The sequence below is a fragment of the Protobothrops mucrosquamatus genome, unplaced genomic scaffold, assembly GCF_001527695.2.
Source record: "Protobothrops mucrosquamatus isolate PMUCROS unplaced genomic scaffold, P.Mucros_1.0 scaffold1007, whole genome shotgun sequence".
Classification (NCBI taxonomy): Eukaryota; Metazoa; Chordata; class Lepidosauria; order Squamata; family Viperidae; genus Protobothrops; species Protobothrops mucrosquamatus.
In genome coordinates this window covers 249458-268857 of record NW_015387243.1, presented here as the reverse complement: position 1 = coordinate 268857, position 19400 = coordinate 249458, and the positions used below count along the sequence as shown (strand labels likewise).

Here is a 19400-nt window from a genome sequence, read left to right as displayed (position 1 = left end):
CTGTTCCACTGGTTAATTGTTCTCACTGTCAGGAAGTTTCTCCTTAGTTCTAAGTTGCTTCTCTCCTTGATTAGTTTCCACCCGTTGCTTCTTGTCCTGCCTTCAGGCGCTTTGGAGAATAGCTTGACACCCTCTTCTTTGTGGCAGCCCCTGAGATATTGGAACACTGCTATCATGTCCCCCCCTCATCCTTCTCTTCATTAAACTAGACATACCCAATTCCATCAACCGTTCCTTATATGTTTTAGCCTCCAGTCCCCTAATTATCTTTGTTGCTCTTCTCTGTACTCTTTCTAGAGTCTCAGTATCTTTTTTACATCGCGGTGATGTAAATTTAATTTAAGTCCCGATCTCCACTTGGCCCACCTTCACCCAGTTAGAGAGTCCTTTCCAAAGTTCTCCACCACCATTTTTTTTTTATATTCTGCAGTCTTAATAGTTTTCGTATTATTCACAAATCTGGCCGGGTCACAGCTTTCCCATCAGTCAAGATAATTTGTGAACACTGGCCTCAACACAGAATCCCGAGGGGGACTTTTCTTATTTCCTTCCATTGAGAAAATGCATCCTTATTCTTTGCCTTCTGCTTCTGAACCGGCTAGCAGCTCATAACAGGACAGCCTTCTCCTGTGATCATTAAGCTTACTCAAAATGAAGGGAAAGCAGAAACTCTGCACATCGTATATAGAGAAAGCCAGCCAGTCAGCCCCTCTCTGAAAGGAAAGCCGGCTAATGAGGGCAAGACAGGCTGTGATAGGGCTGTCCTTGTCTCTAGCAGGTACACCATTCAGATCCTGTGGGTTTATGCTGTAGTCCTGGAGAAAGGGCTCCGTTTAATTAGGTCATATCTTTCCGTTGCACCAACTTTCTCTGCCAAGAAGAAATACTGGGTGGTGGTGGTGGTTTCTGAGAAGCGCTTTTCATTCCTCCCACAGCCTGATTAGATAAGCCAAGTTAGCTGGTAAGGCAGTGGTTCTCAACATTTTTAATGCCGCGACCCCAACCGGTCGTAAGTCGAGGACTAAACCGGTCGTAAGTCGAGGACTAAACCGGTCGTAAGTCGAGGACTACCCAACCGGTCGTAAGTCGAGGACTTTCCCTGCCCGGGAACGCCGCGCATGCGTGGTTCCGCCCCCTGCGCCGGCCGAGGCGTAGCTGGCAAGCGGCAGAGACGGAGCAGGCCGACCACCAGCTGGCCCAGCCCAAGGGAGGTAAGGCACCCGCCGGAAAAGGGGGAAAAATGGCAGACAAAAAAAATGGCGGACAAAAAAATGGCGGACAGCCTTGCTTGGCGACCCCCATGAAATGGTCGATCGACCCCAAATGGGGTCCCGACCCACAGGTTGAGAACCACTGTGGTAAGGAAAAGAGAAACTTGAACAAATGCTAGACTTGGGAGAGGTGTCGGAAGGGGAGTTCAAGACTTGGGCAAGGATTTAGTCTGATGGGAGGTTCAGCACTGGGAGCAATCCCTGCGGATAAAGATATACAACTGTTTGTCTCTCAGGGCTGAACTGTGGGATCCTTGGTGTTGAGCTTGGTTGTTTTCCCACAGGCATTTTGTTACCCAACTAGGTGATATCATCGGTGCTAGGAGGGAGAGCACCAAGGACCTCATAGCTGACTCAGGAATTCTGGGAGTTGAAGTCCATGAGTCATAAAAGAGCCGGGGTTGCCTAACCCTGCCATAGCCTGATTTTACTGCAAACTAGTAGAGGCTATTTTGCAGTAAAATCCAGGAGGTGCCAGGGCAAATCTTTGATATCACTCGTTTATCGGCTCCTTCCAACTCCAGATACTGGGTTTGAACTGTAGTCTTCTGCAGGCTATTTTTGTAAACTACCTATTGGCAAAGGCTTTAGTTATGCAAAGGGCATCAATTTGGGGGTTTCTTAAGAGGACACAAGGAGTGCAAAATTAGAAGATGTGGAGAGACCTGGCCCACAGAATCGCCAAGAGTCGGACACGACTGGTGATGAATGGATAGCATCATCATCATCAGAAGACACAAGAGAGTTCTATTGCAGGCTCCTTTCATTTAATATCCCTTTTCAGGTATTCAATCTTAAAACCAAAGATTTTAAAAGTATCAGAGACCGTGGCAGTTGTGGAGGAGGTCAGACAAATCCTTCCTTCTTAACATACACAGACACAAAAAAATCGATCATGTAGTCCTTGGTGCTGTCTGAGCTTGGTTGTTTACTACATGATTTTCAAACAGGTGTCAGGGTACAATATAATAAGAGGAAGGAATCGTCACTGCACTGAGTTCCTTGAAATAAAAGTTGGACGTTGATATGATGCGACAGACTACAGCCGCCTTAGGAAGTCCAATTTTGAAATATAAATACAGAAAGAAAAAACAGCACCATAAGTAAAGAGGCGCCTCAAGGCGAGATGGGAGGCAAAGAAATCTAACAAACAAACAAACAAACAAAAATATAGTACATGCCCCAAACAAAACTAAATGCAGCCTTAGATCATGAGAGATCCCATAGTGCTTGGTTGTTTTTATGCAGACGTTTCATTACTCAAACTAGGTAACGTCATCAGTGCAGTAAGGAGTGGAGTTTGCCCTCAAGTTTATATTCTACTGGCTTGCCCTGTCAGTCAAGGCAAGCCAAGGTTGCCTACCCCTGACCTAGAATATAAATCAAGAGCAAACCCCACTCCTTACTAGCATTGATGATGTTATCTAGTTTGAGTAATGAAACGTCTGCCTATAAAAACAACCAAGCTCAGGGAACACCAAGAGCCCCTCATTACAACCCTGAGATATAAATACTCTCCTTTATTGGTAGCCTGAGATGATATTAATGGAACTGCAGTTTCCAATCTATGAGAAGATGTCATTATACTTTATTCTGCATTCATTAGCTCAAACCTCAGGGACTGAATCTAGGCGGCACCGTTGATGAAAAATTCAGAGAAACGAATATAATTTGAAAGAAGGGCAGTGGTTATGATTAAAGAGCTAAAAATTTAAGATCTGAGGGAAAAAAATTAAGATAAGGAAAGGCAAATTCCAAATGAATGTCAGAAATACCATCCTAACTTTAAAAGCGGTTCAACAGCTGAACTAACTAGTCAAAGAAATGATAGAATTCCCTTCTCTGAACATGCTCAAGTGCGAGAGGACTAGCTATAAATGACTATAGCTAGATGACTATTTCAGTTTGGATTCCTGAAACAAGCAGGAGGTTAGACGTGCACGGCCCAAATCAGTGTTTTTCAAATATGACAACTTTAAGATGTACGGACTTCAACTCCCAGAATTCCCCAGCCAGCCAGCCAGCATATCCAACAGTCTCATTTGTGGGCCCCATATTAAGTATACGGAGCGTCTGCACAAATGTGGAAATGGTGAAAAGTGCACTTTGGGAACAAAAATATAATTTCCTAGGATGCTCGGCCTTCTAGAAAAATGTTTATATCCCACAGATCTACACAAGCAACTCCTCAGTACATTTCTGACACTGTGGAGAGAAATAAACCAGAATTTCAGTATTTGTACTATGGGTGCCGCTAGCTTCTCTATCAGGCCAGAAAAGCTGAAATAAACTGTATGAACTTATTTGAAAAAGAACTTTTCTTCCCTCTCCCCCCCCCCCCCCCGTGCCTTTGTTCATCTCCATGCAGTAAGAGTCAGCTTGTCTTGGGAGCTTTGCCTGCCTGTCACAATTTGGATTTTAGTTTATTATTAATTATTAAACTCTGCATCAGTGCCTGGTGCCTAACACTGACAGTTGTCCACATCTGCCTGACGTAAGCAGCAATATGGTAATTGAGAGACATGCTAAGAGCTCCCTACGTGCAAATATTTAACTAGAAACAGCAGAGACCTAATAATTACTCTATCAACAGTGACTGAATGGCAGACGGATCTTTGTACAGACCCTAAAAATACAACCTGCAATCAAACACCACTTGGGGCAGGCAGTAGAAATTTTCAAGCAAAATCACTTTGCTGACATGTTACAGCATGTATTACCTGGCTCGGGGCATAATTGCAAGCTCACAATAGCTCAGATCCAAGAGTCTTGCACCCCAAACCAGGCACAAGAAGCTGCTTTGTCACATTTACAGCAATAGACATTAGCTTATCTCAGACATATAATAGATTTGCCCAAGTTATGGCAATGCTCAGATAACTTTAAACTTTTAGCTAACCTAGTGGTAGGTTGATTACGATGTTGAATTAAGTCCAGAAAGACCCAGATTCAAATGCACATTGATTTGTGGATCTTAACTGGGTGCTATAATAAGTCATTCACTCTCCCTCAGTCCAGCCTAACTCATAGGTTGAAATAGAGGTGAAACATAGGAACAAGAATTTCCATTCAGTGGGCAGAAGCTTAAAAAATTCCAGCTACAGCAGGGATTGAGATGGGCAAGAAGTATACAGGTAGTCTGCCTCCCTTTAGTGACTGCCTCACTTTAGTGACTGCCTCATTTAGACACCATTCAAACAGTTACAGTGGTGATGAAAATAATTTTACAACCCGAACGGAAAACTGAAATAAGATCATACGCTTTGCTTAACGACCAAGTTGCCGGTCCCAATTGTAGTCACTAAACAAAGACTTACCTGTATTAATTAACCTCTCAAACCCTGGTGGGAATCATCCTAGCTCATCAATGTAAACCTGTCAGCAGATCTGGATCAGAATTCAGTTTTAAGGTAAATTTAAGGTAAATTGGGCAAAAGGGAGAAAAGAGGGAAGATAACATGCCTGAAAGTGAAAGTGCTGTTCCTTCACAATTTTTTTTTTTTTTGCAAATTTACAAAGCTGTAATTCTTTTTGTCAAGCTAAAGTTTCGGTTTCTTTTGGATTGGATCAGAATTCATGTAAAGAACAGACAAATATAAGCGTTACGAAATACAACACTTTGACGTTCTGGGGAAGACACCAGCACTCCACCCAACAGTCCTTTCCAAACTTCTGGAACGGTACAGATAGTCCTCGACTTACAACAGTTCATTTAGTGACTGCTCAACGTTACAACGACACTGGAAAAAGTGACTTATGACCGTTTTTCACAATGATGACTGTTACAACGTCCCCAACGGTCCCGTCATCAAAATTCGGATGCTTGGCAACTGCCTCATATTTATGACGGTTGCAGTGTCCTTTTGCGATCATCTGACAAGCAGAAGTCAATGGGGAAGCCAGGTTCACTTTACAAACTGTTTTATTAACTTAACAACTGCAATGAGTCACTTGCCAACTGTGGCAAAAAAAAGGTTGTAAAATGGAGCAAAAGCAAAACTCACTTAACTGTCTCGTTTAGCAATAGAAATGTTGGATTCAACTGTGGTCATGTCAAGGACTACCTGCATTCTCAAAATTATTACAAAACTGCCCGTGAGTTTATTATTATTTTTGTTTGGGGGGGGGAATGCTTGGGGGGGGGAATGCTTCCAGATGCAGCTTGAACAATTTGCTAACCACTTATGCGAGTCTTAAACATCATTAATCCTGCTGATGTCATGTGTCTGATTAACGAAACACTTAAAAGGACTTTCAGGCATATTTTTATCCTAAAACCCGTCCTGAGCATCATCTTTGCTTTTTGAAGAATATTACTAATATAGAATTTAAGCTGGCTTTGGAGTCAAAGCAGCTTGTACAGCCTTGGGAACAACACGCAACATTAAAAAAATAAAACATCCAGATTGGCCATGAGGTGCAAGATCACTTTAGATCTTACTTTAAAATAAATAAATAAATACATCCACAAAGTGCATCCCAATGCAAGAGGGTTAAATACCACGGACAGCTCCACAAAGTGCAAAAGTTCTTCACGCCATTAAGACACAAATTAATTAGCCGTATATTTGTGGACTCACTGGAGAAGAGCCTAATGCTGGGAAAGACTGAGGGCAATAGAAGAAGGGGACGACAGAGAATGAGGTGGCTGGATGGAGCAGTAGGCGTGAGCTTAAATGGACTCCAGAAGATGGTAGAGGACAGGAAGGCCTGGAGGAACGTGGTCCATGGGGTCGCGATGGGTCGGACACGACTTCGCTACTAACAACATATTTGTGGATACATAAGCTATTACAACTCATTTTATTTTTTCTACCATGGGCCATGTTGATTAGGTAGGGTAGCAGACAGATTGCTATAGGTCATCCTTGACTTACGAGTGGTCACTTAAATGACAAGTTGAAGTTATGACATCCATCCCCCCCAAAGGTACTTATGAACTGAAGTTATGACAGCCCCCCCCCAGCAATCACATGACTGCATTTCAAATACATTTGTGGCTGCTTTGCAGGATCCTATGACTGCGATTTATGACGTTTTTGCCAAAAACGGTATTTACAATGGGTTCGCTTAACAAACGTCACCAAAAGGTCGTAAAATCGGATGGGTCACACGAGTGAACCTACTTTATGACCGTCCAAACGTGCAACTGTAACTGGCAGGCTCCATTGTGGTGGTAAGCTGAGGACTGCCTGCATTTTTTTTTTTTTAAGCATTTCTTTCACTGCAGTTGAACGGAACACCCAAATAGGAACGGCGCGGTCTTCCCAGCCCTCAATTCCTTTCATCCTTTGCTGCAGTTTCCGTAGGAAACGAGACAACCCCTTCAACAGGGCAGTACTGAGTGATGCCATTTGATTTCACTCCTTCACAGCTTCGGGGCCAAAGGAGTGCAAGGATGCATATACCTGCCAGCTTAAATACTTGATATGTTTCTTTGGCTTCAATTAAACATCACTCCAGCCTTCAGAAACAGACAGCCATGCCTCGTCTGCCCCTCTGCCTCATGTAACAGAAGAGACATCCTTTTGGCGGGAAATGGGATCAAAGCCAGTTAGTTTTTTTCTCTCTTTTCCCATAGCTGACTTCAATTCCCCAAATTTCCCAGCCTCCCAGAATTCTGGGAGTTGAAGTCCACGAGTCATAAAAGGGCCAAGTTTGAAGACCCCCTGCTTTACAAACATGCTTGGCTCTGAAGCAGAATTTTTCCTCCATCCTATTCAGCAGTTACTAGTTGGAATACAAGCATCCAGGCTTAGTTCTTCCTCTTGGAAAAGAGAAGAAAGATTTTTTTATATATATAAAGGATTTGAGAGCACTCAGCGTTTATTTAAGTATTTATTACATCGAATCTGAACAGGCTTCTAGGCAACAAACAATTCAAGCTGAAATAAAAACCTGAATACCAAACTCTGCCACATAAAACAGGACACAACATTTCGAATCCAAACCGGCCAAAAATGCATATCTGAATTTCTGCAAAAAAATAATAATAATAATCTAGGACACATTGCTGTAGTTTAATAGTTCCCTAAAAAGGGGAGCTAATTCCAAGAAGAAAATCCTGCTGAGGATCTCCCCCCAAAATCTTTCTTTTCAAATGAAAACAACCTGAGCATGTTTTCATTTTGGCTTGTCCCACTGTCATCTTTCCTATGATCTAGGACCGTGGTGGCGAACCTATGGCACGCGTGCCACAGGTGGCATGCAGAGCCCTCTCTGCGGGAACACGAGCCATCACACCAGTGACACCTTTTCACTTTAGGCCTCCGCCGCCGTGTGCAAAAAAAAAAAGTTCAATCAATCAATTTCAACTTCTCGCAGGAAAAAAAAGATCTCGCAAAGTTGGAATTGATTGATTGAACTTTTTAATCCCACTCAGTCTGCCATTACCACTGAAGCCATGCCCACACAATGGGCCATCCCACACAATGGACCACGCCCACACAATGGGCCACGTCCACCTGGCACCCAACGATAAATAAGTGGGTTTTGGGTTGCAGTTTGGGCACTCGGTCTCTAAAAGGTTCGCCATCACTGATCTAGGACTATTACAAATACTGTGTAATTTTGGCTTCTCCCTTGACAAAACTGAACTCTGCTCCGGTGTTTTAAATACATCTCTGATAGGTTGAAGACTCTGACCAACAAGAAATAGCAGCAGAAGACTTACTTGGCCGAAAAGACAAAATCGTCATCAGATTTTGCAATTTTACCTGTATTATAGTCAAACTAGCCTTGTGCTGCTGTACTGCATCCACCTAGATGGGTGGGGCATTCTTTCCCTTCCCATCAGACTTTAAATTGCAATTCTAGTGAGTAATTTTCACTTGTATGAATCCCCTCCTAGCTATGTAAATTCGCTAAGTGCATCCTTTTTAGGGGGTCTAAGAAGGACCACACATGCACACACTGCCTTTCTACAGGCTCCTTAAGATGTCTATGTTTGCAAGTAATGCTCCATATCTCCATGTCCCTTGAAATCTGGATATGGAACTTTGCATCCTACAAATTTCAGCATTGTTTCATGTTGATGATTACATTTCTTTTTTCAACCGGAAAGCCGTGGGCACAAGCCTATAGATTGTAGACACGAAATCATCAGAACCAGAAAAGAGAGCCGAGCGGAATCTTTTAGCTGTCCCAGATTCAGTTCATTACAGCTCCTTGTTCCTCTGAAGTGGTGACATTCTCCAACCAACCCCCCAGACTCTAGATGCCAACCATTAAATTTAGAGCCTTATCTCCACTTTCCCGGTGTCAGCCAAGCCTCTATTTATGGCAGCAAGAACAAGCCTCTCAGGTGGCAGAAGCCAGGTGTAGCTGAAAAGCAGTAAATTGCTACTGTAATTATGCTTTTCTACTGCAGGAGGCAAAAAAGCTCATGCCGGATTTTTTTTTCTCTAGAAAGTTCCTTGAAATGCTTCCAGAAGATTCTCTGCCAACCATTTGCACGCATCTACCTGACAGATTTCTTCCAAACGCATTTTTTTTTTCCAACAGGGGTCAGGGATTTCCTCTGTGCCCAGTAGGAGCCCTACTCAAACCTGTGCTTGCTAGCTACTGCCAAGTCCCATCCTCCCCTTCCCAGTAACTGACAGGAATGACTGCATCTCACCTGGTCTTGGGGACTTCGAGCGGACTGCTGCCTAGCCTGGAGAAGTTCTCTGAATGATTGGAAGAAGAGGAGCTGGAGGACCTTGCGTCAAGAGTGCCCTGGATGGGCAGCCTGTCTTCGGGTTGCTGCGTCCGATTCCACAGGACAGCCTGAGGGGACGACGCACAGTTTTTCCTCCTGCAAAGGAACAACATTATTTATTTGATGCCTGGTCCACTTGGGGAACTTTACTCAGATGGGTCTGACTCTGCCTTTACACCAGTGGCATGCCTTATGCCTTTTGAAAAACTTATAAAGTTAAGTTCCTCAGACTTCAGAATTATTTTCAATCAGTGTTAAGGGAATTTTTTCCTGAAATTTAGTAATAGACTGGAAGCAATAAAGTTAAAGTTACTAACCTGTTTTAAACGTACAGCACAGAAAAACAGGTGGCCAATCTAATAATTAAAGATCTGGCAGCAATGGAATAACTGAAAGGAGGATCTTCACATACAAATCACAATTAGGAACTTAAACATTATTCATAGCCAGGAGGACTCCAAAATAAAGATGTAACTATGTGACACAGTATTATTCCTACCATCCTTTTGTTCAATATTCAGAGGTTTCATATAGGACAGTCTCCATATCACAAAAGGGAAAGGCAAGCCTAAGATAAGTATTTCTCTAAGTTACCTCAGAAATGGGCAACTTTTACAACAGCAGACTTTGTCAGTTACAATATTATCTTTGCTCCACCAACAGTTTAGAGACCTGCACAAGTTTTCAAACACTTGCACACTTGACAGACTCCCAAGATAACCAGCTTCTTCCCATTACTATTGGAATTCATAGTTCATATTTCTTAGCAAAGTCTAGTACAGGGGTCTTCAAACCTGGCCCTTTTATGACTTGTGGACTTCAACTCCCAGAATTCCTCAGCCAGGCACGCTGGCTGAGGAATTCTGGGAGCTGAAGTCCACAAGTCATAAAAGGGCCAGGTTTGAAGACCCCTGGTCTAGCACGTCATGCAAGTTGAGTTGCTAACTCAGCACTTGACAGAGTTGAGTTTCTTGAATATCCACAGGAGACATCTCCATACCCTCTACATGGCCTCTTCTGTAATCTGTCACCTTCGTGATTTAAGTTCCTCAGTGCCAGTTATCCAGAAGCTTCTTTCTGTCTCTCTTCCCTCTCTATTACTCAAACTGATGGGAGATCCTTCAAAAATCTCCAATTTTGGAAAAGGATAAGAGTACGTGAACAATTTTAATAAATAAATACATGTTTTTAGATATTCGGATGTTCATCAATATGATAGAACAGCCTTTATATGGCTTTGACCAGCCTGGAAATGAGCTATATCCATTCCACAAGGACAGCTTCCTTCCACAGGCTCTAATTACTAAAACAACTTCAGGGATGGCTCTCCCTTTCGGAACCAGCAAAGCCACACACAATTCAACTAGACTTGCAACCAAAGAAGTGCTGTGGCTCTTCAACTATACTAATCAGCTTTTGATGCTCAAAGGATCTGAACCTGCCACAGCCTCCCTTTGAAGCTCCACATTTGTCTGCCTTTCTTTCTCCTCCACTCCCCATCCAGCCATTTCTGAATTCCCAGATGCTTGCGAAGCAATTATCAGAGGCCTGGCTTATTTACTACCCCTGGCCCCTGTATGTTAATAAGGACTCTCCTCAATCCCCAGGATTTCCTTGGAAAATCCTCAGCCATTCTTTCTCTCACACATGACAGCAGCCCCAAGCTTTCAGAAATCTCCCTACCACCGCTTTCCTTCTGACTCTGGCAGGTACAAGGCTGAGATTTGATGAAGTGCTTAATAGCTCAGCTACCGGCACTCAAGCAAGCCGCCAGAGATGAGGTGCAATTAAAAGGAGAGAGGCTGTTCCAAAATGAACAGAGCCCCTTCCGATTTGTGCAGTCATCCCAGCTCTGGTTAGAAAGGACACTGAGGGAGAAAGACCCGGAATACCTTTTAAAAACGGGTCTCATTTTCTTCCCAACCAGTTTGTGTCACCTTACTCAAGCACACATCATTTGAGCCCATTTTTAAGACATTTCCCCCCCCCCCCTAATTCACGACAACTTCGCAATGCAAGACGGACAGCGCAAGTATTTAAATCATTGTGAAGTGACAGCTTCATTTTGAATGGAGGGCTCTGACCTTTATCTCAGTTGGATGGTTTCTACCCTCAAAAAAAAAACAAAAAAACCTGTTCTGCCTTCCTTTTAAAGAATTTGATTCCAGCGTTCTTATTTTAAAGGAGAAACATACAAAATATCTATTCAAAAATGCCCTTTAGGTTGACAAATAAGGATGGCTTTGTAAATTTTAAACCTTAAGCCTATCTCATGATAATCCCTAACCTCTGTCTCATTTTAAACTTGTTTCTTTGCTATTCTTAGAAAACTGACTTATTTTCAGCTCCTTGCCAGCAAATTCTTCCTTCTACTGGACACTGTGCCTGTGCTAGAAACAGGGTGAAACAAAACAAGGAAAAATAAGGCATGCCACCGAAGAGAATTGCAGACATCCTCTCTGAAGTAATCTAGACAATAGCTGAAAGGCTGTCTAAACTCAGGGCTGTGTATCTGAACAAGTGGCTTTGAACCGAGATTCAAAGGTTTAAATAAGGCAAATAGGGCAACCACTTTAGACAAGTTTATCTCATTCTATACCAGCGGTTCTCAACCTATGGGTCGCGACCCCATTTGGGGTCGATCGACCATTTCACGGGGGTTGCCAAGCAAGGCTGTCCGCCATTTTTTTTCCCCTTTTCCGGCGGGTGCCTTACCTCCCTTGGGCTGGGCCAGCTGGTGGTCGGCCTGCTCCGTCTCTGCCGCTTGCCAGCTACGCCTCGGTCGGCGCAGGGGGCAGAACCACGCATGCGCGGCGCTCCCGGGCAGGGAAAGTTCTCGACTTACGACCGGTTGGGTAGTCCTCGACTTACGACCGGTTTAGTCCTCGACTTACGACCGGTTTAGGCCTCGACTTACGACTGGTTGGGGGTCGCGGCATTAAAAAGGTTGAGAACCACTGATCTAGACAATAGCTGAAAGGCTATCTAAACTCAGGGCTCCTGTTTGACCTGTGTATCTGAACCAGTGGCTTTGAACTGAGATTCAAAGGCTTAAATAAGGTAAATAGGGCAACCACTTTAGACAAGTTTATCTCATTCTATACTTTTGGTAAAATAATTTGTTCTTCCGGTTATGGAATGTCTATTCTTTTGCTTGGTCTTGCAGTCCAACTCAGAACAACAACATTCAGCTTCGAATGGTTTGCCTGCCCTCCTGTTGGTTCAGGTTTTCATCATCGGCTCTTACTTCTGTTGTGCATATAGCTTCTATACCCGTGATGGCGAACCTGTGGCACGCAGAGCCCTCTCTGTGGGCACACGCACCATTGCCCCAGTCCTAGGCCTTCAGCTGGGTTTTATAAAACCTTTTCGCTTTAGGCCTCTGCCGCCGTGTGCAAAAAAAAAAAAAGGTCCAATCAATCAATCAATTTCAACTTCTCGCGGGAAAAAAAAAGATCTTGCAAAGTTGGAATTGATTGATTGAACTTTTTAGTCCCACCCAGTCTGCCGTTACCACCACAGCCACGCTCACCCAATGGGCCATGCCCACCCAATGGGCCACATCCACCCAGTGGGCCATGCCCACCCGGCACCCGATGATACATAAGTGGGTTTTGGGTTGCGATTTGGGCACTCGGTGTCTAAAAGGTTCGCCCTCACTGTTCTATACGGTACAGGACAGACTTATAGCAAGGGCAGCCTTTCTAGAATGCCCCTGCCAGGAACAGATTTAGGTTTCTCCCCCACAGACACATACTTTATGTGGTAAAGCGTGACAACAGCAAGCTGAGAATTTACGGCTACCCAGAGGACTTCCACTGGCTTCTCAGTGCAGCCCAGATTTAGCTCAGAATAATTGCCCTGTAAAATATCATTAGCACACATGCTTGGGGAGAAGAAAGACAAATTAAAGGGAACAGGGAAAGCCTGCAGCAAGGTTCTGGAATCCCCAGCCTCTCTCTTTCTCTGCTCCTGCCTGTCACGCCGGAGGACTCGCCCGCCCCTCGGATCCTCCCTCGGGTTCCCAAAGTCAAGCCAAAGAAAGCAGGGAGAACAGAACCCCCAAATGGAACTGGCAAAATACATATTGCAGCCAAGAATACCACACAACATGGTGCAGTTGTGCTGTATATATTTATTACATGCCTGGGCAAAAAAACTTTTGCAGATTGAAGAAGTACTTCTGTACCGAAATACGGAAAGCTGCTTCACCACAGCCGTGAGAACGTCAAGCTCAGCACTGACTACCCACACTGGCATCCATTTTCCAAGGACAGCGAGGAGCCTCTCCCTGGCCATGCCACAGAGCATCAAGAGCATCAGATGAACTTTGAGGGGGTTTCAGGAGAGCCATTTTCAGCCCCAAAGGTCTAACCCAGCCTTGAAGGGAGGTTCGGGATCATTCAAACAGGAGCCTCCTCCTGCTCCTCAGTGAAAACTGAAGGGCCCCTTAGAGCAGGGCTTTTTAACCTGTGGTAGGGGTACCACCTGTGGTACATTGGCACCTGGCAGGTGGTACGCGACCATCCTAGAAAAGTGGTAGCGGGGGAGGAGAATGAGCTGAACCGATGGCAGCACCGCACAAGCCTGAGCGAGAGATGGCTGGAGCTGCAGGGCTGTCAGGGCTCAGTGGAAGTGCCAGGATCAGTGCCAGGCTCCAGCTGGAGCTCGGCACTGATCCTGGCGCTTCTGCTGAGCCCAGAAGAAGCGCCGATCAGCTGGAATGTTGCAGCATCTCCAGGGTCTTGTGATTTACATTCAGATGCTTGGCAACTGATTCATATTTATGACAGTCACAGTGTCCCAGGGTCATGTGAAGTGACCAAAACCTGCTGCAACCACCCAGCAGACAGGAGGAATAAAAAACAAACACTCCCCCCACCCCACCCCTGCTGCCAATCCTCAACAGAAATGCTCACAACAATGAAAACCTCAGACAGGAGGAAGAGTGCCGCGGGGTGGGCAGGCAGGTGTCTTGCTCGGCTGTGGCTTGGGGGGCACTTTTTTCAGTGCCATTGTAACTTCGAACAGTCACTAAGCGAACTGTTGTAAGTCAAGGGCTATCTGTACTTTATCACTTTTTTTCCTTTTTTGGGGGGAGTTATCAAGTTTTTGACACCTTGCTAGGCGACTGGTGGTACTCGGATGTTGCCATATCCTAAAAGTGGTACAATGGGTAAAAAGGTTGAAAAGCCCTGCCTTAGAGCATTGAATGATCACTTAGATTGTGAATGGGCTTCCTTTTGGTGGCCAACAGCCACGCTTAACATTTTGGAAGAGCCCACGGGGCGCAATAAATAAAGCAACGAGGCAAATGAGCCGAGCCTGAAGGTGGTTTTGGAAAGAGATTCCGAATCGCTTTCCTCACTGAAAGATTATTTCACCAACTTACACTACACTTTCCACAATTTGCTCTCACAAACTAGCTGTTATGGTTCCGACATACGAAACTCTTCAAAGAACTTTGAGGCATTGTTTACCTTAAAGAATCTTTACTCGAACACGGTTGGCACTTACATAGTCCAAGCCAAGATCTGACTTCTCCTCCCCTCAGCACATAGATCAAAGCACAATTCCCTCCTACAACTAACTGTCATAAATCACATTCTCCAATTAGTTTGAAATGCTGGCTTTCCGCCCAGTTATTTCTCCCGCCATGCCTTTAACATCTCTTATTATTACGATATTGTTATGTCTAACTAACTCCCATCACATTTCTCTCCCTCCCCCAGCACATCTAATTCTAAGTGTGAAGCATAAGAAAGAAAAAGGTTGCATCTCCATATATTGTCAAAGCAAGAACATCCAATGTTAGCAGCACTGACACTAGTACAAAACCATGCCAGCAATTTTCATACATTATGACTGGATCAGACTGTAGGAAGCAACTTAGCACTATGTGGAAGCAACTTAGCAGTAGCACTTAGATTTGTACACTGCCCCATAGTTCTTTACAGCACTCTCTGAGCCAGTGTTTCTCAACCTTGACAATTTTAAGGCATGTGGACTTCAACTCCCAGAATTCCACAGCCAGCATTGCTGGCTGTGGAATTCTGGGAGTTGAAGTCCACATGCCTTAAAATTGTCAAGGTTGAGAAACACTGCTCTGAGCAGTCTGCAGTGTCAGCCTATTGGCCCCAACAATCTGGGTCTTCGTTTTACCGATCTCGGAAGGATGGAAAGCCGAGTCAACCTCGAGCCCGTCAGAATCGAACTCCAGACTATGGGCAAAGTTAACCTGTAATACTGCACTCTAACCACTGCACCACCAGGGCCCATGCCACTAAATTAAGAATGTGCCAACATGATCACCAACGTCCGATAACGGATATGGCACAACAAGAAGAAGAAAATAATGTAGATATTTGTACAATATTATTATATAGCAGCAATTATTTAGTTGTTATTTAACTATTTAACGGCAACACCCACACGGGGGAAGGGGGGAAGCTGCTGAAAGTATTCTCTCTTTCCACCTCCCTTTGCTAAATTAGGTTGCTGAAAAACTTCCCAGACGTTCATCATTCTGCTTTCTGGACAATATATATAGTAGTGGCCAAAACTGTGGAAACCTTTTGGGAAAAGTGTATTTTTGAGGTTTGATGGCTAATAACACCACTTTTGGGGGAGAGTAGTACCATAAAATTATATATAAATGGAAAGATAATTTAATCAAGAATGTAATTTCCCAAAAGGTTTCCACAATTTTGGCCACTATTGTAGAGCGATTCATCTTAAGGACATACAGATTTCCCACAGCAGAAAGTTTGTATATAGGTGCTGACCAAGAAGCTTGAGGTCCTGTTAGCATCAACTCCACAGCATCGTAAGAGAAACTCCCTGCAGCTCCAGGTGAATTCTCCATCATAAGAGAAAAGTCGCTGCTCAGACTGGTGGTGCTGCCCCGGTCCCTCTGCTCTGTAACACACAAAAGCATCCAGAGTCAGAGTGGTTGATCATTTCCGTGCCCTCCTGAAGAATGGTGATGTCCTCATTGACACATTTCCAAAGAGAAAAGTGAAGCATGCATTCATAGATTCCAGACAGAAACTGCCCATACTGCAGACTAGAGATGGTTTAAAGTTTCTGCAGGCGGACATCTGGAAATAGATCACCAAAGATATTCTGGCTCTAACTTTTCTCAACAGCCCCAGCAGCAAAAGACACGCAGATCATAGTAAATTATGTCTTGTTTAAGGATGTTTACTTGGAATAAAACAAAACTTGCTGGAGTCACACAAAGTGCTAAATCAAACAAGTAGGAGTTAAGTTCCACACATTCACCACGATAGTAACTTTGAATGGTCACTGAACAAGTGGTTGTTAAACAGGGATTTACCTGTACAGTTTTACACTAGACACAGAGTGTTAAGTGCAGTTTTTTTTAACACGCAGCACATCTATGATTGTCTGTAATTCAGCCTGTTCTATCCCCTCCATACAACAGTTATTTCACTAGATTTCACATGAAAGTACATCAGTGAGTACAAAAATATACAATGGATAATTAAGGGTTATTGGGTTTTTTGGTTTTTTAAAAAACAGGATTTAAACTTCGGAGGCAAGCTTGAAGGGTCGGTGAGCAATTACCCTAAAAAAGTCAGAGTTGGGGGGGGGTTGGCAGGGTGGGGGGAATGTAGATGTAGCATTTCAACAACATAAATGGGAACCAGTGTGTTTTGCATTACTTATGTCCCTGTACCAACAAGAATGTTCACAATCAGGTTAGAGCTAGTTTGTGTGTATAGAAATTGGCTTTTCTTGCCAGTGTATACAATATCCTAAATTTGGATTGTCCAGAAATAGACTCTTTTTTAGAAGTGGTTGAAGAAAGCAAGCAGAATTAAAAAGGACTCCTACGCTATTTATTTTAATTGCTGGTTGGGAGATAGTCGAGATGACAGCTAAGTGATGTGTTTCAAAATTGAGCAGTGCCATCTGCAGAACTGAGCACAAGGCTTCTCCAGAAAAGAGACCATGTCATGTTCAGTGGACAGGATCTGCCAACTGGTGCTGGCTGGGGGTGGCAAGACCAAGGTTGCTAGCTGGCTGAGAGGAGCCTATGCCAAGACCAGCAGCCTTCTGCCTCTTACCAATCCTCTCCCATAAAATAGAAGCAGGATTTGGAAAAGCTAGTGGCCAGAAGGCAAGACAACTCTCTGTCCTGCACAACAAAAACTGTTCAAGAAATACATTTTGAGCAGAGAGACACATTGACATTATTGTTCTTGCTTTGTATCAGGGCTTCTGAGATACTGGAAGACACACTGACTCTTTATTCCATTCCCCTCTCATTGGAAGTCACCGGTCTGGCTCCTGCAGCTTATCATTATCTGTCACATGCCTCCAAAGGGGCTGATATGGGACAATGGTGTGTGCAGTGAACGGTGGTAGTCTTTAGGAACTCAAACTGAGTGGTGGTTGTCACATTTGGCAGCAGCAGAACATCTTCCAGACAAAGTAGCAAGAGACTGGGGATTTAAAAGCTGGCTACTCCTCAGAGAATCAACAAACACGTTGATCCTTCGAGATGTAAATATGACCCTCCGCTGAAGCAGACCATCGTGGAAACCCCTGTTGAAAATGCGACTGTGTTATCTCTCTTTCCTTTCCTGATGTTCAGAGAAATGTATCGGTGTTATCTAGCCAGAAGGGCACATCCATGTACAGGAAGATCAGTAGTGGAAGCCTCAAAACTATATCACAGATAGCACGCTTCAGACTGAGTGGGCTCAGAAGTCACAGAAGACTGGCTGATGGGAGAAACAGAACATCTGGAAGGACACAAATATCTGGAAGGACACAGGGTGGAGTATGATGGGGAGGTCCGTGGGGACACCAAAAGAGGTGCTTTCTCCACTGGCACGTTGTGTGCTGGGTTCTGCTTTCTATCTTTATATTCTGTACTATCTGCTACAAGCTACCTTCTCTAGATTTTGATGGACCAAAATGTGCTCAGCTGATTTTACCAATTCTGTGTGTCCTTCGTGGCTTCCCTAAATCCTTTGGAAGAGTCAAGAGTTACCACCCCAAAAGCTGACAGAAAGATAATCCTAGCTCAGATTAACGGCCTAGTGCAGTGGTGGTAAACCTATGGCACGTGTCCCAAAGGCGGCACTCGGAGCCCTCTCTGTGGGCACGCACGGCGTCGCCCCAGCCCCACCTCTCCCTCCTCACCAGCAGCCCTCCGGAGGAGAGTTGCCCCCAGGCGTGGCCCATGCGGAGCAGCGCAGCCAAGCACATGGCAGCCGGGCAGCAGGGACAAGACTCCGCCCTCATACCTCGTCACGCGCAGTTGATGCGGCGGGGCATGGGCGGAGGATGTGGCCGCCATGGCACTGCTGGGCCCCTGGGTGATCTGCTGCGGCAGGCCGTGGAGGCGGTGGGTGGCGGGGCAGGGCAGAGTGGGGGCAGAGCAGGGTGTGGGGGTGGGACGGGGGACGGAGCGGGGGCGGGCCAGGGGGCAATACAGTTTTGGGGCACTCAGTCTCTAAAGTCCGCCATCACTGGCCTAGTGTAAAGGTAGAAACAGAGACTCACTTAGCATACAGATTTCTTCCAGAGTGAATCCAGGTGGCAGACTCTTCCTTCAGGGACAGAAAGAAAGATGTTAGGAAATGGGAAGGTCACACTCAAAACAGCTCCATATCCTACAGCAGAGAACATCTGTAGCTCAGGGTTGAACAATTGGGTTCCTGGGGCTCTCAGAGCTTGCTTTATTCCTTACAGATGTTTTTATTACTCAGCTAAATAACATCAGTGTAAGGAAGACAGGGTTTGCTGGGTAATGAAGGTTGCACTGATGCTGTTAATTAGCTGAGTAATGAAACGTTTGCAATTAAGAGACAACCAAGCTCAGAAAGCACCAAGAACCCACCAGATCCAGATCCTGAAATAGCAGTACAAATCCAGCTTAGAGTAGTTGCATTCACATGATCTTCTAAACTATGATCTTCTGAACTATGGCTCAGAGGAGGAGGAACCAACCTTCTCCCTGTCATGCAAGTAATTTAATGGATGGGTTTACACAACATGCCAAATCTGGGTTTCCGTGTTCTGTCTTAACAAACAAACAAGCAAGCCATGTTATGGTTTAATAGGACGGGCCGGTTCACCCAACGCATTAAAACAAGGCTGGGTTTCCACAAGGCACTGAGCAACAAACTACCCACTTTAACTTAAATCTGTTGCAGATTGAAGCAGTGATTTACTTCCTATTTGGAGTAAACACAAAGATGATGAAAAATGATTTGGCCAAGTCAATGTGCACCAAAAGAAGTGAAGAGAGAGAGAGCATATGAGTGATGGGTTCTTTCCCAGTTCTTCCAAATTTTAAAGGGATGAGAGTCGATGTGTAATATGTATGTGGGAATGACCTTGGAAGACGGGGGGGGGGGGGGGGGGGGCNGGGGGGGGGGGGGGGGGGGGGG

The 19400-nt window shown here is 44.7% G+C and overlaps 1 protein-coding gene across 1 annotated transcript in view; it reads right to left on the bottom strand.

Moving 5' to 3' along the window:
* MTMR14 (myotubularin related protein 14) overlaps positions 1-19400 on the bottom strand; it is a 110610-nt gene that overhangs the window by 44020 nt on the left and 47190 nt on the right. The window contains exons 15-17 of the mRNA XM_015819867.2: positions 18511-18557; positions 15756-15888; positions 8890-9066 (exon numbers count right to left, since the gene is read on the bottom strand). Of these exons, the coding sequence (XP_015675353.1) occupies positions 8890-9066; positions 15756-15888; positions 18511-18557 (357 nt within the window). The remainder of the gene's footprint in view (positions 1-8889; positions 9067-15755; positions 15889-18510; positions 18558-19400) is intronic.